At 46.2% G+C, this 22,099-nt stretch overlaps 1 protein-coding gene across 1 annotated transcript in view; it reads left to right on the top strand.

Moving 5' to 3' along the window:
• BRCA1 (BRCA1 DNA repair associated) overlaps positions 1-22,099 on the top strand; it is a 413,307-nt gene that overhangs the window by 358,506 nt on the left and 32,702 nt on the right. Inside the window, exon 20 of the mRNA XM_082271609.1 lies at positions 10,063-10,117. Coding sequence (XP_082127735.1) covers positions 10,063-10,117 — 55 coding nt within the window. The remainder of the gene's footprint in view (positions 1-10,062; positions 10,118-22,099) is intronic.

Genomic DNA, 22,099 nt, shown 5'->3' with positions numbered 1-22,099 from the left:
TAGTAGTTCATTCACAGAATGAATGAATGAAGCGTCTATGTGGGTGGAGCCCCGCACAGTTACGGCTGATTTCAAAAACTTACAGCTAGTATAGGGGAACTTCTCCCTGTACTGCTGTCCCGTGTGTAACAAGTGCTAAGATGAGACACTTACAGCATGCTTTTCCTGGTCTGCGACTCTAAGGTTTTGCAACCAAAGCCAGACAACTAGCGTTTTAGTCTCGGTTCACACTTGTGCGATGCGGCAAGGGTGCGAATTCGCAGCCTGTTCCCGCATCGCAAACGCACATCTGACAGTTCACACTGCCATATGCGATACACAGGGGGTGTCAATTAAATGTTAACGACACCCCCAGTTTGATCGCATATCGCAGTGCGATCTGACAGTTCGCACAGGATCGGATCGCACAAGTGTGAACCACTGTGATCCGATCCTGATGCGGCTGAAAAAAGAAGGGTCATGTGCGAGTTTGGTGCGAATTCAGCCATACAAAGTGTATGGCTGAATTCGCATCCGCACATCCGATCGCATGTAATGAAGGAGCAGTGCGCTCCAAATTACATGCGATCGCTGCACTTGCAATAATGTGAACTGCCCCTTATATGAGGCTAGTAAAGGCTTCTACTGTTGCAGCTTAGGCTGGCCTTACATTATACAATTTTCTTCAATTTCCTTTAGATTTACCTTTAACTATGTAGTCCAAGGGCCTGCATGATTACATACACATTGAAATTGTTTAGGTTTGACCTTATATTACATGATTTTGGTAAATCTAAAGCAAAATTGTACAAGAGAATTGCATAATGTATGGTCAGCCTTAATGTTTTTGCTGCCAAACACTTGTACTCGAAAATGTAACCCACCACAGCGCACAAAGCATTCACATCTGTGTTGATGTGTACTGGGGTGCCATTTCAAAAACTGTGCTATATACTGTGAAAGTGTGAATCAACCTTCATTGCTCAGTTCACTGAAGAATCCAAATAGGAGTACTGTGGATTACTACATTTTGTGTTGGTTACTGCTTTTAGACTATTTTATTTAATAGGCACGATTTCCTGAAACCTAGTTTACCTTTGATGGCTAACCCCACTCAAAATCATATCTTGACACGCTTCATTATCATAATACTCATGTCTCCTCAACTGCTCTAACCACTGCACAGCCAAATTATTGTGCTATGCAAATCTTGTTCTAGTGTCACAATTATGTTCCTGCTCCTAAGTTGCAGTTGTTGAATTAGGAAGGTCAGTGGGATCATGTGACCTGATTTTGGAAGATTGGTATACTATGGTCCCAAATGATTTATTTTATTTAATGCATGTACCAGTGGTTTCTCTACTTGTATCCTGAAACCTGTACTGTTGAAGTTAGGAGGCTACCCTTGCTGACTGCTTCCTTTGAAAATAATAGTTGCCTGACTGTCAATGTTGAATCAACAACCCTCAGAAAAACCTACAACCTTTCACTACAGACTCACCAGCGGTTCTTTTAATTTCTTTTTTTAAGTTGCTTGTATTTTAATCTTGGCAGGTAATGGATGTGAAAAAATTAGCCCTGCATAAAAAGTGCTTGCTGAAAACTGCCATTTCACCACCACCCTTACTACCCTTACTGCTATATACTGTTGTCTCTCCAGATGCTGTCACATGATTATAACCTTCACTGTCATTGTGCTTGCATTTTGAGTTTTGTAGCACAGAACGAGATAAAACAAGAAAGAGGGAAGAGCTATGTTATATTGCAATGCACCATCATCCCATAATTATATGAATTATATGAACCATATTGTGGAAAAAAATGTGGAGGAACTTTTAAGGCACATACTCCAATAGACTAATATCCATGCACACTTATTAAATGTACAAACAATACAATTTATCATACAAAGGATTCATAAAACATCAATAAAAAAAATTCAGGCTTACATAAAGTGCTATATCCTCCTATGAGAGAATATATATTAACACTCATATTCCACATGACCATAAAGGTAATCACAGATCTTGTGTGTTGTATAAGTAGCCGTGTGGATCGTCCAACGCGTTTCAATAAACTTTTCTTCAAGGGATAGAGTGATATTTCTGTAATGTACTGTATAAACTTGCAACATTACATACAAATTCATTATACATGCAAAACAGATGTCGCAATTTTAGTGTTGGTATAGAGGACAGAGGAGCAAAGTCAGCCTAAGAGCCCTTTCACGCTGAGGCGCTTATAAACTGGCCATAAAACGCTAAGCACTTTTGAGGCATTTGCGGTCCACTTTTTAAAGGAAACGTGACTCAAAAATCTTTCCAAAAACCATTATGAGGCGCTTCCCATTAATTTCAATGGAGATGGGCATTTTTTTAGGTGCTTTTTTTTTTTTTTTTTTTAGCTCTCTAAAGAGGCTGCATGCTGGATTCTTTTTTCAAGCGCTTTGGCGCTAAACAAAAACGCCTGAAAACTCACGAAAATCTATTCCCATTGAAATCAGTGAATGCTTTCACATTTGGACGGTGCGCTGGCGGGGCAATGAAAAAAATTCTACAAACAGCATGTTTGGAGCGCTAAAAAAAAGCACCTCAAAAATGCCCCTCTCCATTGAAATGAATCAGAAGCACTTCAAAAGCACCTCAATGGTTCTTGAAGCAGTTTGAGTCACGTAACCTTAAAAAAAAAAAAAGTGCCCGCTAACCTCTCAAAAGCGCCGCAAAAGTGCTCAGCGTTTTATGGGCAGTTTTCAAGCGCCTCAGTGTGAAAGGGCTCTTATATCTTAAAAAACAGTGGTCCATATATTAACCATTTCTCCACATTTATTATCATTATAAAGCACAGAACAGGCTCAATCCTGCCACCTGGTTCCTTAATTGATGGCAGTAAAGTAATCATGCTGTAGTTTTTTAATTGCTTTCCAAATCGAAGCAAAAGTACTGTTGCTGACAGGGGAGCATGTTACCTGTGCTAGTAGTGGATTGTTCTATAGGCACAGCCTGGGGTAAGTATATATATATATATATATATATATATATATATATATATACACAGTGTGCAAATTTTCAACATGTTCCATAGGTAAAATTACACTTTCCACAAGGATATTTTTGCTAATAAATACCTATGCTAGATATAGACATGAGAAATATTAGCGCTGCAATTGCTGACTTGTTACCTGGTGCTGACTCCAGGGTTGCCATCCTAAGGGCTCATTTGCACAGACATTGAGGCCAATAGACTGTGAACTAGCCATTTGTTTGTGGCTGGAGCTACCAGTTGCGGTGTGCAAGCCGCCCATATAAGTCTATGAATGAATTCAGTAGCTGTATGGACACAGCCACTTATTCTAATTTGGCAGGAGGGCAGGTAAGCATCCCTAAATGCAGAGTGTGTGTGTTCAGGACCACTCACTCCCAACCACACACCTATCAAATTAGGAAAAGCCACTGTGTATATACAGCTGCTACATCCCTTTAGACTTACATGGACATAGGGCCTAGTGTCTTCAGCCAAAAAAACAAATAGCCCATTCACAGTGTATGGGCCTCAGTGCCTATATAAATGAGAAATAAACTTTCTCTTACGTCCTCCGACAGTCGCCGCCCTCTTCATATTCGTCACAATGGGGTATTAGACTTTGCTCCGAAGGAGTAGCTAGGCAACAGAATATGTTAATATAAAAGTTTTAACACATCCCACCCCCAGGGGGTGGTCCCCTCAGTCAATACCCTCCTACTTCCTGTATCCATACTCCAGTTTCAATGTCTAGCTTGTCAGGAGTGGCTGGCTCTCTCTGTGCTGGGGCTTTGTGCCCCAGACTTTCTTCTTTTTTGATTTTTTTGTTTGAGTTTTCTCTCTTGCTTTACTTAGCTGTTATTTTTTCAGCGTTAGTTAGTTCTTCTGATGAAGAGGATTCGTGCGGGCTGGGTCTCAGGCTGATCCCCCTGGTCGCAGGTTGTGGGTCGGTGGCTTCCCAGCCTGCCATCGAGCGTTCAGTCAGGTATCGCTCCTGGCGCAGTGAACGACCCATCCCTGTTCGGTGCAGGGATGCTTGGTGAGGTGGCTACCTCACTGGACGCTGTGCGGTTTCTTAACCCACCATTGTGCTGCGTCCTGGATGCGACTCTCCTTGCCTTGTGTGCAGCGGTTTGTTCGCCTGAGCGGGTTCCCCACGCCATCCGTGGAGGTAAGTGTATTTATGTGGGGACCTGTCTGTTTTGGGGGGGCTGTCAGTCTGGGACTGTGTTACCCTGCCTGTGTTCACACTGTGGATTTGTTTCTCCCTGTCTCTCTGGCTGCATGCTGTGGGCATAAGGAGGGGGGGCTGGGCTGCACTGTCTGTGTCAGCCTGTGTATGTGTGAAGGCTGTGTGCTGTGGGACATGCTTTGACCATGTTGGGGCACTTTACAGCGATCCCTACGGCGATCCGCCATGTTTTTTTGCATGGGTGGTGTTAATGCATCACTGTAGTGGGAGAGCGGCGGTTTCGGTGCCAAACGGCGCCATTTTGCCTGCACTCGCCCAGCCGCATGTTTTAACTGCGGGCGGCCATTTTCTTGTAGCCTTCCATAGGCTTTCACAGAGCGCCCTGATTGCATCACTTCCTCTTTCCTGGTGTGCACGATCGCGGCGGCAGCTACAGCGAGGTCTCCTTCAGGTTTTTACCTTCTGTTCTTCCTTTATCCATTGCCTGGGTTCTGTGTCTTCCCTGTGGGGGTCCCAATTGTGCTGTGTGTGTGTGTGCGGTGGGCTGCGCTCGTTTAAGGGGCAAGTTAACCCCTTCTTGGCCAGCAATAATTTTTGGGCAATGGATTCTCAGGAGGGCAAATTTCCTACCACATTGATGGGTAGTCAGGGGACTGCTGTTTCCCCCCCAGGGGGGGATTTGGCTGCGATTGTGGCTAATCTGGCAGCACAGGTGCAAATGCTGGTGGCTGCTCAATCCACAAAAAGGTCCAGAGATTCAATTTCCTCTGGTTCAGAGGGTGATGGTGCAGGGGCTGGTGTGGCCGGGGTCTCCTTGTCAGGGTCCCGTTCCTCCCTGGATCTTGTGGGGTCCGAGGTGGAGGCTGAGGTTGAAGGGGTGGATGATTCTCCCCCTGGCTCGTCTAAAGAGCTTGCACTCATGGATGAAATGGTTGCTTCCATTAAACATACGCTGCGCTTGCAGGATGACCCGTGTCCACCTGCTGCCTTGGCAGCTTATGGGACAAAGAGACGGCGCAAAACATCGCAGGTTTTTCCCTGCACGGATGATTTTCAAAACGCTGTTAAAGAACAATGGCGTAATATCTGCAAGCCTTTTGCTGTACCCAGTAGGTTCAAATTGCGTTATCCTTTCACGCCCGCTACTGTCGAGCGTTGGTGTGTACCACCTCCGGTGGATCACGCGATCGCGGTTTTGAATAAGTCCACTGCGATTCCTGCTGAGGATACCCCGGTGTTCCGGGATGCCACGGACAAGAGGCTGGAGTCTCTTGCCCGTCATACCTATTCTATTATGGGTTCTATGTTGAAAGCTCTGTTTGCTTCCCTTATGGCGGCCCAGGCGGTCGCGAGTTGGACGCAGGTGCTTAGACGCGTTTTGGTGGCTGACTCAGCCCCGCAGGCGACATTGGACATGGTGGATCAAATCCATCAGGGTGTCATGTATTTGTGCGATGCGGACTTGGATATGGTCCCGTTGGCCGCACGTGTACACGGTGTGGCGGTGTTGTCTCGCCGTTTGGTTTGGTTGAAGTGTTGGTCGGTGGACCAATCTTCTCGCAAGACTTTAGCCAATCTTCCTTATGACGGTTCTCGCCTTTTTGGTGAATCATTGGATACACTGATAAAGGGGATCACGGGTGGTAAGAGCACGCTCTTGCCCCAATCCCAGAAGGCTAGGTCGACTACTGGTAAGAAGCATGCTTCCTTTCGGCCCTTTCAGGGGTCCTTTCGTGCCTTTCGGCCGCACTTTAAGGGCAAACCGTTCAAAGGTCAGGGCTCTCAAAAGAAGCCGTGGACAGGTAAGCAGAAGTCCGGCCAATCCGGATCCGCTGCCCACAACAGTGCGGCCTGAAGGGGCGCCCTCACCCGGTTCTGGGGTGGGGGGACGCTTGCTCGGTTTTCTACAACCTTGGCTGGCCCGTGTTCGGGACAGGTGGGTTCAGGAAATCGTTCGATCTGGTTACAAGATCGAGTTTCTCTCTCGGCCGGAGAGCAGATTTTTTCCCTCAAATCTTCAACTGTCTCCGGAGCGTTTGCGGGATCTGCACCTGGCGGTGCGGGACCTGAGAGCTCAGGGAGTGGTGGTCCCAGTGCCTCATCGAGACAGATTTCGGGGGTTCTATTCGAATCTGTTCACTGTACCCAGGAAGGAGGGCAAGGTTCGTCCAATTCTGGACCTAAAGGCTTTAAACCGCTTTGTGCGGGTTCGCAAGTTCCGCATGGAATCTCTGCGGTCGGTGGTGGCTGCCCTGGTTCCGGGGGAATTCATGGCCTCCATCGATCTGAAGGATGCGTACCTACACATCCCCATTTTCGAGGGTCACCAGAGGTACCTTCGATTCGCCATTGCGGAGGATCACTACATATTCGTGGTGTTGCCTTTTGACCTCGCTTCGGCTCCGCAGGTTTTTACCAAGGTGCTTGCGCCCCTGCTGGCCTTGTTAAGAGCCCAGGGCATTTCTGTCCTGGGGTATCTGGACGACATTCTGGTTCGGTCTGCGACCAGCCAGGGTCTGGAGAAGGATCTGTCCGTCACGGTGCAGACTCTGAAGGAGTTTGGTTGGACGATAAATTATCCGAAATCGACACTGTGCCCGGTGGTTCGTCTTCCCTATTTGGGAATGATCCTGGACTCGGTCCAAGCGAAGGTCTTCCTACCGGACGACAAACTCAAGGTTCTTCAGGGAGAAGTCCAGTCCCTCAGGGACGTTCCGTGCTCATCCCTGCGGAAGTGCATGCGGTGTCTGGGTCTGATGGTCTCGGCTTTCGAGGCAATTCCCTTTGCCCAGTTTCACACGAGGGGTCTCCAAGCGGAGATTCTGTCCAAGTGGGACGGGCGTCCACAGTCTCTGGATGTCCAGATTTCGTTGAGCCATCGCACCAGAAGGGATCTTCTGTGGTGGCTCCAGTCCCCGGCGGTGTCGGGGGGTAAGTCTTTTCGTCCTCTTTCATGGACGGTGATCACCACGGACGCCAGCCTGTCGGGCTGGGGTGGTGTTCTGGGCGTTCTGTCCGCCCAGGGGACTTGGTCGGGGGAGGAATCCTCCCTTCCGATCAACATTCTGGAGTTGCGTGCGATAAACCTTTGCCTTCACCGTTGGACGGACAGGCTGCGCGGCTGTCCGGTTCGGGTGCAGACGGACAATGCCACGGCGGTGGCTTACGTCAATCACCAAGGGGGCACCAGGAGTGCCCGAGCGGCTCGGGAAGTGGCCGGCATTCTTTCTTGGGCCGAGACTCATGTCCCGGCGATATCGGCGGTACACATTCCGGGGGTGGAGAACTGGCAGGCGGATTATCTGAGTCGCCAGACCCTGGATCAGGGGGAATGGTCTCTCCACCCGGCTTTCTTCCAGATGTTGTGCGCGAAGTGGGGTCTTCCGGAAGTGGACCTGTTCGCGTCTCGTCTGAACAACAAGGTAAAAAGGTTCGTGGGAAGGACGCGCGATCCTCGGGCAGACGCGTCCGACGCGTTGGTGGCCCCGTGGCACCAGTATCGGCTGCTGTATGCGTTCCCGCCGATCCAATTGCTGCCCAGGTTCCTTCGCTTCCTTCCTTCAAGGACCGATATTCCATCCTGCTTTACAGTCGCTGGCTTTGACGGCCTGGCTGTTGAAACCGAGGTCCTGAAGGATAGGGGTCTCTCTCCGGAGGTCATTCACACTTTGATTAACGCGAGGAAGTCTTCCTCGGGGAAGGTCTATCACCGTACTTGGAAGGCCTACTTTGCCTGGTGTGAGTCCGGGGGTTTTCACCTCGCACTTACTCGGTGTCTAGGGTGTTGTCCTTCCTTCAGACGGGTGTCGACCAGCGTTTGGCGCTGGCTACGGTCAAGGGTCAGGTGTCTGCGCTGGCCGTTCTTTTTCAACGTCCTGTGGCATCTAACTCTTTGGTTAGTACCTTTGTTCAAGGGGTGCGACATCTGGTCCCTCCTAGGAGGGAACCTTTGCCTCCTTGGGACTAGAATCTTGTTCTGTCCGTGCTACAACATGCTCCTTTTGAACAGATCAGGAAGATCTCGTTGTCCATGTTGTCCAAGAAAGTCGCTTTTTTGGTGGCGATCACTTCGGCTCGCAGGGTTTCGGAGCTGGCAGCTTTGTCCTGCAAGTCTCCGTATCTGGTCCTTCATCTGGATAAGGTGGTTTTACGACCTAACCCTTCTTTTCTTCCGAAGAGGGTTTCGGATTTTCATATCAATGAGGATATTGTCCTGCCTTCACTCTGCGCGAAGCCCAAACATCCGAAGGAGGTGGAGCTGCATTCCTTGGATGTTGTTCGGGCGATTAGGGTTTACCTGAAATCGACTGAGTCTTTCCGCAAGTCGGATTCCTTGTTTGTCCTTCCTGAGGGACCTCGGAAGGGCTTGGCTGCATCGGCCTCTACCATTGCCAAATGGATCAGGCAGACTGTGGAACAGGCCTATGCTTTGAAGGGGAGAGCTCCCCCTGTGCCTGTGAAGGCGCACTCTACAAGATCTCTGAGTACGTCTTGGGCCTGTCGTCATGGGGCTTCTGTGGCCCAGGTGTGTAAGGCGGCGACTTGGTCGTCCGTTCACACCTTCACAAAATTCTACAGAGTGGATGTTCAGGCATCGGCAGATGCTTCCTTTGGCCGCAAGGTTCTTAGTGCGGCAGTTCCCTAGAGCCTCTTGTATGGGCTTCTTGGCTGTTGGGATACATGTTGTTATCCCTAGGTTATTTGTTTTCCTGGGATTCTTTTGCTTCTGTTGAGCAAGTTTTTTCTTCTGTTGCCCAGAGGGTTTCCTTCCTTTGGTAAGGTTCCTTTCTCTGCTGTGGAGACAGCGTTGCCTTGGGCGCGGCTGCGTTTCCCACCCCTCATGTTTGCACTGCTTTGGGACGTCCCCATTGTGACGAATATGAAGAGGGCGGCGACTGTCGGAGGACATAAGAGAAAACGGAATTTTTGTAAAATCTTACCTGTAAAATTCCTTTCTCTGAGTCCTCCGACAGTCGCCGCCCCCGCCCCTCTTTTGGGGTTGAATGTACTCTCTACTGCTATTCCACTGAAACTGGAGTATGGATACAGGAAGTAGGAGGGTATTGACTGAGGGGACCACCCCCTGGGGGTGGGATGTGTTAAAACTTTTATTTTAACATATTCTGTTGCCTAGCTACTCCTTCGGAGCAAAGTCTAATACCCCATTGTGACGAATATGAAGAGGGCGGCGACTGTCGGAGGACTCAGAGAAAGGAATTTTACAGGTAAGATTTTACAAAAATTCCGTTTTGCTTCACTAGCACTGTCTTTATTAAGGTAGAAAACACCCCACTTACTGTTCATCCCTAAACATTTATCTGGCTCCTCTCAATGATCCAGCACTGAATTGTCTTCAGCACCACTCCTGCTCTCCCTGGTTTCACAGGAGACATAGTCAGCAGCATGAGCTATAGGCTTCCCCTGCTGTTAGTTAAATCCTGTGAGGAAGAAGCGTGGGGTGTGGCCAAATTGAGCTTTGTGAATTAATGGACACATACAGATCGGCTCAAGAGCAGACCCGCATGGGTGTCCCCATAGAACACAACATCTACGGGGCCAACTACATGAAGAAGGAGCAGGCAGCGCCAGTGAGGGACTGCCAAAGAAGAGGTAAGGGACCGCTCTGTGCTATATCATTTCACAGAGCAGGTAAGTATAACCTCTTTTATTTTAATTAAACAAAAAATTGCCTTTAGAATCTCTTTAAGCAGTGAAGGAAACATTAAAAGGACAGCCCTGGGACTTAAGACTTTAATGAGCTTCAAGAAATGCATATTTAAAAATATAAATGTATTTCATTTATTAGCACAATAGCCATGTTTAAATTCTCTTTGTAACGTTTAAGTAATGCTCTTTATTGTTTTTATTTTCAGCTGCTGTCTGATTTTGAGATTTGCTGCCTGGGAAGTTTCAAAGATATGACTCGAGGTGAGTTCCTGGTACTAACTATAAGATGGAGATATTCTGCTTTCCAGTAACAAATGGTATGGGTGACCATATGGGTAAAATGCTTTCTCTCTGTCTCAAGAAAGAATCACAGCTTGTCCACAACATGCCATATCTACTTTGCTTGCAGTGTTTTTCTAAAATAGGCATCCTGAACCGGCATCCTTTTCCTAAAGCTAGATGCTGGCCTTATAAAGATGCACTCTTGGTAGAATCATGAATATGTAATGTTTCCTTCTGCCCTGATGTTGTTAACTTGTTGCCATGGTAGCAGTGTCATCCTAATCATTGACAACATGTCAACAAACTTAAAGCAATATATTTTCTATGCATGCAGCCAGCTGTGTTTATACAGGCTGTGCACACAGCAGCTCCTAGTTTAAGAACCAGTCGTGGAGTCACAGTCCTCCTGTACACATAGCTCAGTCTACAGAGCATCCACAATCTTCTTTATTAATCAACAACCTTTTTAAAGCAACATTTACACACTCGTGGTCCCCACTTTGGGCCTTTGGTGATCAGTCTTGGATGACTGTTATTGACAGAAGAATCTCAGGCAATTGGGTTGTGCTTACTTGCTGCCATGGATGTTAAAATCAGTAGGGGAGGTCCTGACCAAGACCTGCACCAAGATGGATGCTTAAACTCTCTGCTCTAGTACCATGAGGTCTTTCTCTCTATATACGGACAGGATCCAATAAAACAAACATGGGGAAGCCTGACCGGAGCTCTTCTGCTCCCGCTCACCCCGAGACCCTGGCACACAGCTTGGCCACAATATCCCAGAGATATTTCTTGACCTAGCCATGCGACATCGCGGCTTTCTCCCAGGCCTCCTGGCACGAATCACGCTCACCTAACAGACCCACCTCAGAGCCTCTCCCTCCTCAAAACGATGATTGTACCTACTGTAATCACCGCTGAGGAAGTCTCCGCCCATAGGGGGGCGATACGCGTATGGGGGAAGGTGGAGCCTTTGACGTCACCCGCTGCCATCTGGAGTCCGGCGAGGTCCGTGCAGGACTCGCCGCTGCCGCCTTTGATACTCGTCTTTGCCTGCTTTCTACTGAACACAAAGTAAGAGGCTGTCTTTTATGTGCTTTTAATAAAGTTATTATCAGAGTTACACTATGGGTTTGCCCACTTTTTGTTCCCTATAACATGTTAATGAGTGGTACTATGGAGGTCTGAGCTGATCCAGGAGTGCTGCTTTCATGTTGGGAGAGGAGGGCTGTGGCTGATCTATTGTGCCCATAAAGGCTATTCAGTGGAATAGTGGAGGTCTGTCTAAGCTGATCCAGGATTGCCTTTTTCCATGCTGTGAGAGGAGTGTTGGGCCTGTTCCAAGTTGCTATAAGGTGAGAGGCCAATCTACATGGTGGTGGTCGACCCCATTCAGGATTATTCTGATTCACCTCCGCATCACTGGTTTTTGTATGGACTTTTCTGTCTCCTTACACAATTTATCCCATGATTTATTTGATATTTGATTTTATGCCATTTGTTCTGATGCTATTTTAGTCATTCATGCTATTTTAGTCATTCACAATAGATATGGATTAGAAGCGCTGCACTATTCATCTTTGCATGTACCTACTGTACAACCTGGTCAGCCTGGGAGATATCCAAAACATAGCAGCCGACATCCAGAACACATTTTGCTGCAATCTCAGAGCTCCGCATCGACATACAAGGTGTAGCACGGCGCCTTGAGGAGGTGTAAGATGTGACTGCCCGCCACGATGCAGCCATTCTGCAGATCTATTACTCCAGACCTATTGGAGAGGCCGCGTGAGACCCCCATCAATATGGAGCGCTTACACAGAGCACTGAGCCCCCGGGGTAGAGATTCAGACCCCCCAAGGGATGTAATATGCTATATAGTAAACTATAGCCAAAAGGAAGAAATCCTTAGAAAAGCTAGAAACCGAGGACGCATCATTTACAATGGTGCAGAAATCAAACTCTGTCAGGATCTCTCCCATATTACGCTGCAACACAGAAACGACATCCGCCCTCTGCTCGACTTACTCCGTGACCGCAGAATACCCTACCGATGGAAATACCCCTTCTGTCTGTCTGCTACTGCTATGGGGTGCACTGCCAACCTGCGTGTCCCAGGAGATCTGCAGTCATTCTGTAAAAGCCTTGATCTAACCATGATAGAATTGCCAGACTGGTATAGCTCCTTCCAGCTACTATCACCGCTACTTTCAACATCTATGGAAGACATTCGACCACAAGGTCCTCCCAATCCCAGATGCCAAAGATCCGCATCACCCCAGCCTGTTGCTCGCAGACTTCCAGGAGGAGAAAGCCTTCCTATATCCCCGGCTCACCGCAGACCACAACGTGTCTGAAAACCTAGTCCCACAACTCAGCTCCCCCTTACCCCTATTCAGTTAAGTCCTCTTAATGAGGTTCGAGTTGCTTAGTTACATCGTCTGCTGCTACGCCTTCCTGGTCGAATCCCCGGCCCACACTGTAAACATACATATATCCTGACTGTCATCTCTCATTAACTGTCATGCCAGCCGAACTCGAATAAATGTCAGTATATCCCAAACTTCTACCCCAAATACAATGATACTCATGGCCCACCAATCTTTCCAATCTTCTACACAACAATTAGCGCTACAATGTAAGCTAATGGAACTCCTCAATCAACTCACTAATACCATACCCTTTCTTTCATCAACTTCCTGCCCGCCTATCCTCTGTCTCACCCCCCCCCCCCCCCCTTCCATTGGAAGAAGGGTTGTACACTCAGCAAGGTATCAGAGATGTCACTCCACCAGCCAGGAAACTATTTTTTGTATATCTCTCCATTAACAACTTCGCATCACGGGCCTGCGAGTCCACCTAGCTAACCCAAGGACGTATATCCACTACTAGACTATGCACATCCCCCCTTTATTTTTCTTTAAACTTGCCATACTCATGTATCCCCTATCGTAGAGATTGGATAAACTTCCCACGTTTTTCCAATCTACGTATTTAATAATACTCAGACTTTAGATTGCTATATATAACCTTTTAGATATCTAGACTCGCAGGTCATGTGACCGATGGAGTCCAGCAAACACTGGACTATATACAAGCCTGATTCCAAAAAAAGTTGGGACACTACAAATTGTGAATAAAAACAGAATGCAATGATGTGGAAGTTTCGAATTTCAATATTTTATTCAGAATACAACATAGATGACATATCAAATGTTTAAACTGAGAACATTTATCATTTTAAGGGAAAAATAAGTTGATTTTAAATTTCATGGCATCAACACATCTCAAAAAAGTTAGGACAAGGCCATGTTTACCACTGTGTGGCCCTCCTCTTTTTATAACAGTCTGCAAACGTCTGGGGACTGAGGAAACAAGTTGCTCAAGTTTAGGAATAGGAATGTTGTCGCAACTGTCTTAGGTCTTCTTTGTCGCATCTTCCTCTTTATGATGCACCAAATATTTTCTATGGGTGATCTGGACTGCAGGCTGGCCATTTCAGTATCCAGATTCTTCTTCTACCCAGCCATGATGTTGTAATTGATGCAGTATGTGGTCTGGCATTGTCATGTTGGAAAATGCAAGTTCTTCCCTGAAAGAGACGACGTCTTGATGGGAGCATATGTTGTTCTAGAACTTGGATATACCTTTCATCATTGATGGTGCCTCTCCGGATGTGTAAGCTGCCCATGACACACGCACTCATGCAACCCCATACCATCAGAGATGCAGGCTTCTGAACTGAGTGCTGATAACAACTTGGGTTGTCCTTGTCCTCTTTAGTCTGGATGACAGGGCGTCCCAGTTTTCCAAAAAGAACTTCAAATTTTGATTCGTCTGACCACAGAACAGTTTTCCACTTTGCCACAGTCCATTTTAAATGAGCCTTGGCCCAGAGAAAACGCTTGTGCTTCTGGATCATGTTTAGATATGGCCTCTTTTTTGGCCTATAGAGTTTTAGCTGGCATTGGCGAATGGCACGGTGGATTGTTTTCACAGATAATGTTTTCTGGAAGTATTCCTGTGCCCTGTTGTGATTTCCATTACAGTAGCATTCCTGTATGTCATGCAATGCCATCTAAGGGCCCGAAGATCACGGGCATCCAGTATGGTTTTCCGGCCATGACGCACAGAGATTGTTACAGATTCTCTGAATCTTTGGATGATATGCACTGTAGATGATCATAGCTTCACACTTTTTGCAATTTTTCTCTAGGAAACTCCTTTCTGATATTGCTCCACTGTTTTTGGCAGCAGCATTGGGGGATTTAGTGATCCTCTGCTCATCTTGACTTCTGAGAGACACTGCCACTCTGAGAGGCTCTTCTTATACCCAATCATGTTGCAAATTGACCGAATAAGCTTTTCCTTATATGTACATTTAACTTTTTTGGCCTCTTATTGCTACCTGTCCCAACTTTTTTTTAATGTGTAGCCCTCATGAAATCCAAAATGAGCCAATATTTGGCATGACATTTCAAAATGTCTCATCTTCAACATTTGATATGTTATCTATATTATATTGTGAATAAAATATAGGTTTATGAGATTTGTATATTAGACCATTCATTTTTTACTCACAATTACAGTACAGTAATTACAGTACAAATATGTACAGTGTCCCAACTTTTTTGGAATTGAGTTGTGTATACAGCTGCAAGAAAAAGTATGTGAACCCTTTGGAATGATATGGATTTCTGCACAAATTGGTCATAAAATGTGATCTGATCATCATCTAAGTCACAACAATAGACCATCACAGTCTTCTTAAACTAATAACACACAAAGAATGAAATGTTGCCATGTTTTTATTGAACACACCATGTAAACATTCACAGTGCAGGTGGAAAAAGTATGTGAACCCTTGGATTTAATAACTGGTTGAACCTCCTTTGGCAGCAATAACTTCAACCAAACGTTTCCTGTAGTTGCAGATCAGATGTGCACAACGGTCAGGAGTAATTCTTGACCATTCCTCTTTACAGAACTGTTTCAGTTCAGCAATATTCTTGGGATGTCTGGTGTAAATCGCTTTCTTGAGGTCATGCTACAGCATCTCAATCGGGTTGAGGTCAGGACTCTGACTGGGCCACTTCAGAAGGCGTAGTTTCTTCTGTTTAAGCCATTCTGTTGTTGATTTACTTCTATGCTTTGGGTCATTGTCATGTTGCAACACCCATCTTCTGTTGAGCTTCAGCTGGTAGACAGATGGCCTTAAGTTCTCCTGCAAAATGTCATTTTTCCTTCGATGATAGCAATCCATCCAGGCCCTGACGCAGCAAACCATGATGCCACCACCACCATACTTCACAGTTGGGATGAGGTTTTGATGTTGGTGTGCTGTGCCTCTTTTTCGCCACACATTGTTGTGTGTTTCTTCCAAACAACTCAACTTTGGTTTCATCTGTCCACAGAATATTTTGCCAGTACTGCTGTGGAACATCCAGGTGCTCTTGTGCAAACTGTAAACCTGCACCAATGTTTTATTTGAACCGCAGTGGCTTCCTCTGTGGTATCCTCCCATGAAATCCATTCTTGTAGTGTTTTACGTATTGTAGATTTGCTAACAGGGATTTTAGCATTTGCCAGTGACTTTTGTAATTCTTTAGCTGACACTCTAGGATTCTTCTTGACCTCATTGAGCAGTCTGCGCTGTGCTCTTGCAGTCATCTTTACAGGATGGCCACTCCTAGGGAGCGTAGCAGCAGTGCTGAACTTTCTCCATTTATACGATAAAAGAGGGAGGGAGTACCGTGCTTCAAAGGTTAAGTGTATTGTCAAGTGACTCAGTGATGGATATAATAAATAAATAAATAATTCCACTATATAATAAATATAAATAATTCATATACTCAAACAATCAAGTGATGTTGATGGATGTGTAAAATCATACTATAACATGAAATATGCATAAAAATATATATGAATATATCCAAACAACAAAGGTGCTTATGTTGGTATATTATATAAATAAATAATAATAGTGATAATATAAAAAAAAAGTGCTCTGTGCGTAATTAGTGACCTCTTTTAAACTATATATCTGTAAATGACAATTGTGACTTGGATGCCTATATGCATCTCAATATGCAACGATGGTGATTAGATGCTTACATGCATCATAAAGTGCTCAAGTGTCCCAAATAGTGAATCTTCCTCTTCTGTGTTTCACAGAAATATTCTTCAACCTATACACTTTGTGCCTACGGGTGCTCTTCGGTGCTCGTGACCTCTAGGTGTGCTAAATGCTCACCTCCATGTCTTAGACAATGTGCCTTTAAGATCTATCAGGGGGTTTACTTCTTTCTCCTCTCCTCCTCTGGATATGAATGTTGGATACAGGAGATGGGGGTGGCTGATGGTCTAATCCTCCTTATGGGGGTCCGCTTATAATATCTCTGGTAGTGCCTCGGATTGTAATAAGTTAAAGCTCAGATCCAGCCGCTTTGCAAAATTACCATATTTGCAAGCAAAAAATCTTGGAATTTCTTCACAACCTTTTCAAATGTACGACACCTGGTCGCCAGCCACCGTTTCCTCTCCATGCTCCTGGTCTAGAGCTGCATGAGTGCTGTCGGCACTGGGGAGCGAGAGTTCATTGAGGGAACCATAATTGTTAACGTGTACTATGACATACTGAAGCAGAGCATGATCCCCTCCCTTCGGAGACTGGGCCACATGGCAGTATTCCAACATAACGACCCTAAACACACCTCCAAGACTACCACTGCCTTGCTAAAGAAACTGAGGGTAAAGGCGATTGACTGGCCAAGCATGTCTCCTGACTTCATTCTTATTGAGCATCTGTGGGGCATCCTCAAACGGAAGGTGGAGGAGTGCAAGGTCTCTAAAATCCACCAGCTCCGTTATGTTGTCATGGAGGAGTAGAAGAGGACTTCAGTGGCAGCCTGTGAAGCTCTGGTGAACTCCATGCCCAAGAGGGTTAAGGCAGTGCTGGAAAATAATGGTGGCCACACAAAATTATGACACTTTGGGCTCAATTTTGACATTTTCACTTAGGGTACTCACTTTCGTTGCCAGTGGTTTAGCCATTAATGGCTGTGTGTTGAGTTTTTTTGAGGGGACAGCAAATTTACACTGTTATACAAGCTGTACACTCACTACTTTACATTGTAGCAAAGTGTCATTTCTTCAGTGTTGTCACATGAAAAGATATAATCAAATATTTACAAAAATGTGAGGGGTGTACTCACTTTTGTGAGATACTTTATATACACTGAACAAAATTATAAACGCAACACCTTTGTTTTTGCCCTCATTTTTCATGAGCTGAACTCAAAGATCTAAGACTTTTTCTATGTACACAAAAGGCCTATTTCTCTCAAATATTATTCACAAATCCATCTAAATATGTGTTAGTGAGCACTTCTTTGCTGAGATAATCCATCCACCTCACAGGTGTGGCATATCAAGATGCTGATTAGACAGCATGATTATTACACAGGTGTGTCTTAGGCTGGCCACAATAAAGGCCACTCTAAAATGTGCAGTTTTACTGTATTGGGGGGAGGGTCCGAAAACCAGTGTGTCTGGTGTGACCACCATTTGCCTCACGCAGTGCAACACATCTCGTTCACATAGAGTTGATCAGGTTGTTGATTGTGGCATGTTGGTCCACTCCTCTTCAATGGCTGTGCGAAGTTGCTGGATATTGGCAGGACGTGGAACATGCTGCCGTATACGCCTATCCAGAGCATCCCAAACATGCTCAATGGGTGACATGTCCGGCGAGTATGCTGGCCATGCAAGAACTGGGAAGTTTTCAGCTTCCAGTCTCTGGACAATCTGATCTTGTTGAGCCGGAGAACGAGGGGGTCCCTGGTTTTGTGGCTTCGTTCTCCGGCACTTTTTCTGGGAAAATCTTTTCTTCCCCTGTACTGGACAGTTGTCACCACGGATGCCGACCTATGCAGGTGGGGAGGCATCCTCGGCACAGATTGTGCTCAAGAGGTCTGGACTCTAGGGTAGTCCAGGCTACCAATCAATGCACTGAAACTGCGAGCAATCCGGCTTTGCCTGGATCATTGGACAGTTCAGCTCCAGGGATTTCCGGTACGGATTCAATCAGACAATGGTATGGCCGTAGTCTATGTCAATCACCAAGGGGGCACGAGAAGTGTTCTGGGAAGTAGCCGGCATCCTAAGGTGGGCAGAACAGTTTGTTCCAGCCCTCTCTGCTGTACACATTCCAGGGGTGGAATATTGGCAGGCGGACTATCTCAGTCGACAGGCGTTGGATCAAGGAGAATGGCCACTTCATCCGAAGGTGTTCAGTCAGTTGTGCCTCTGGTGGGGGACTCCCGAGGTGGACCTGTTGGCCTCTCGCCTCCACCGAAAAGTTCAGAGTACGGCGCTGTTAACTACATGTGCTTCTTAACCACTTGCCGCCCGCCCGCCGTCATATGACGGCGGGACGGCGCGACCATTATCCTGGGTGGACGTCATATGACGTGATCCCAGTAATGCAGGGCAGGCGCGCGATCTCGTGCGCGCCGCCGTGCACTGCCGGTGTCTGTGTGTCCCCGGAACACAGCCGGTCACCAGCAGGGGGGAAACAGTGGCTGTTTCCCACGTGATCGGCTGTGTTCCAATGACACAGCCGATCACAATACAGGAGCCCGGAAGATGACCGCGATCGGGAGCGAGCAGCGCGTTCATGTCGGTGGCGCTGTGTTCCGTAGGAACACAGCTGTCACCGGCAGTAGTAAACAGTCACTGACAGTGACTGTTTACTAAGTGATCGGCTGTGAATCCATTCACAGTCGATCACAAAATGTAAACAAAGAGCAGTAACTCACTGTTACTAGCTCTTCTCCCCTCACACAGTTTCCAGTGTGAGGAGAGCAGAGCTAGAAATAGTGAGTTACTGCTCTGTGTACCTGTCACAAAGTAAAATCACACCAATAAAGGTCCCCACACAGTCCTCAGCCCCCCCCCCCCCATTGCACCTGTCACCCAACAGTCACCTCATCAGTGCCCAGAAATTGACACCCATAAGGCTACGTTTACATGTGAGCGTAGCGATCGCGGGCAGAATCACCGTGATTCTGCCCGCGATCCGAAAATCATTGCAAATTGCGGGACGCCTGTGCATTGCCCGTGATTTGCAATAGCACCCCAAACGCTGTGCGATGTTGCAGCGATTTCCACCTGCTGAATCGCGGTAACATCGCGCAAACAACGCATGACGCCCAAAAAAGGTACACAAGCTTCTTTGGGGCATCATGCGTTGTTTGCGTGATGTTACCGCGATTCGGCAGGCGGAAATCGCAGCAACATCGCACAGCGTTTGGGGTGCTATTGCAAATCATGGGCAACACACAGGCGTCCCGCGATTTGCAATGAATTCTGGATCGCGGGCAGAATCGCAGTGATTCTGCCCGCGATCGCTACGCTCACATGTGGACATAGCCTAAAGTTCACCGGTCACCAGAGACTGCTGTGCACCATCGCCCGTCACCTATCACCCATCAGTGACCATCGCCCATCACCTGTCACCCCATCAATCACCGTCACCTGTCACCCCATCAGTCATCGTCATCTGTCACCCTATCAATCATCGTCACTTGTCACCCCATCAGTGATCGTCACTTGTCACCCCATCAGTGATCGTCACTTGTCACCCCATCAATCATCGTCACTTGTCACCCCGTCAGTGATTGTCATCTGTCACCCCTTAAATCATCGTCACTTGTCACCTCATCAATCATCGTCATCTGTCACCTCATCAATCATCGTCACCTGTCACCCCATCAGTCATCGTCCCCTGTCACCCCATCAGTCATTGTCACCTGTCACCCCATCAGTCATTGTCACCTGTCACCCCATCAGTCATTGTCACCTGTCACCCCATCAGTCATTGTCACCTGTCACCCCATCAGTCATTGTCACCTGTCACCCCATCAGTCATTGTCACCTGTCACCCCATCAGTCATTGTCACCTGTCACCCTATCAGTCATCGTCACCTGTCACCCCATCAGTCATCGTCACCTGTTTGCCATCTACATGCAATCACTTACCGACCGCCTAACTACTATATGCGTCGGCCATTAAAAGCTAAATACTGGGGTTATGGCAGCAGATAGCTGCCATAACCCCGGTATTTTTTTGAAACGGCGGGCGGTCGGCTTTCAGATAAGGGTGGTCCCAGTGGCGGATTCGCTGCGGAATTACCCTTACGGTGCAGGGGATTAGGTGCCCCCCCCCCTCCTGCCGCGTCCCAGATGTTTTCCCAGCTTACCGGACCCGCCGGCAGCGGGGAAAACTATCCGGTCCCGGATCCTCAGAGACAGGAAGTCGAGTGAGGGCAAGATGGCCCTCACTCGACTTTATGGTCTTGGAGGACCGGAGCTACGTCAAAAGACGGTTTAAAGGGCCGCTTTTTTTTTTTTTTTTCAACAATCTTTTTTTTTTTTTTTTTTTAGTGTAGTTGTGAGGTGTGAGGTCTTTTTGACCCCAGATCTCACAATAAAGAGGACCTGTCATGCCTATTTCTATTACAAGGGATGTTTACATTCCTTGTAATAGGAATAAAAATGATCAAAACATTTTTTTTTTTAAACTGTTTAAAAATAAAAAAATAATAAATAAAATAAATAGGAAAAAAAAAATTAAAGCGCCCTGTCCCCGTTAGCTCGCGCGCAGAACCAAACGCATACGCAAGTCCCGCCCACATATGTAAACGGTGTTCAAACCATACATGTGAGGTATCTCCGCGATCGTTAGAGCGAGAGCAATAATTTGAGCCCTAGACCTCCTCTGTAACTCTAAGCTAGTAACCTGCAGATATTTTTAAATTGTTGCCTATGGGGATTTTAAGTACCAATGTTTGGCGCCATTCTGTGAGCATGCGCAATTTTGAAGCATGACATGTTGGGTATCTAATTACTCGGCATAACATTATCTTTCACATTATGGAAAAAAATTGGGCTAAATTTACTGTTTTCTTATTTTTTAGTTCAAAAAAGTGACTTTTTTTCAAAAAAATTCCATTTGGAAGACTGCTGCGCAAATATGGTGTGATAAAAAATATTGCAACGATCTCCATTTTATTCTCTAGGGTCTCTGCTAAAAAAAATATATAATTTTTGGGGGTTCTAAGTAGTTTTCTAGCAAAAAAAAATTATTTTAGCTTGTAAACACCAAGTGTCAAAAATAGGCCCAGTCTTAAAGTGGATAAATGGACAACTTTGTGAAAAGTGCTACTTGAATGTTAGGCCTATGTATGTGGCCAGGCTGTGAAAAAGTGTTACACGTGGTATCGCCATACTCAGGAGGAATAGCAGAATGTATTTTGGGGTGCAATTTTTGTTATGTACATGCTATGTGTTAGAAATATTGCATAAATGGACAGCTTTGTGTAAAAAAAAAGTGTTTTCATTTTCTTTCCACATTTTCCAAAAACTTGTGGAAAAAAATGACATATTCAAAAGACTCATTATGCCTCAAAAATTATACGTTGGTCTGTTTGCTTTCCAAAATGGGGTCATTTTATGGGGGTTTCCATTGTCCTGGTGCTCCAGGGCCTTCAAAAGTGCGATAGGTTGTCAGGAAATTATATGTGTAATTTGTGCTCCTAGAATGCCGGACGGTGCTACTTGGATGTTAGGCCTCTGTATGTGGCCAGGCTGTGAAAAAGTCTCACACATGTGGTATCGCCATACTCAGGAGGAGTAGTAGAATGTGTTTTGGGGTGTAGTGGCAAGTATACATATGCTGTGTGAGAGAAATAACCTGTTAATACGTCAATTTGTAAAAAAAAAAAAAAAATCTTCATTTTGCAAAGAGTTGTGGGAAAAAATGACAACTTCAAAAAACTCACCATGCCCCTTATTAAATACCTTGGAATGTCTACTTTCCAAAAAGGGGTCATTTGGGGGGGTATTTGTACTTTCCTGACTTTTTAGTGTCTCAAGAAATGAGATAGGCCTTCAGTACAT

This window comes from Pelophylax lessonae (assembly GCF_965119305.1).
Source record: "Pelophylax lessonae genome assembly, chromosome: 11".
NCBI classification, from domain to species: domain Eukaryota; kingdom Metazoa; phylum Chordata; class Amphibia; order Anura; family Ranidae; genus Pelophylax; species Pelophylax lessonae.
The sequence above is the reverse complement of the archived record's forward strand: the minus strand, read 5'-3'. Positions and strand labels throughout refer to the sequence as shown.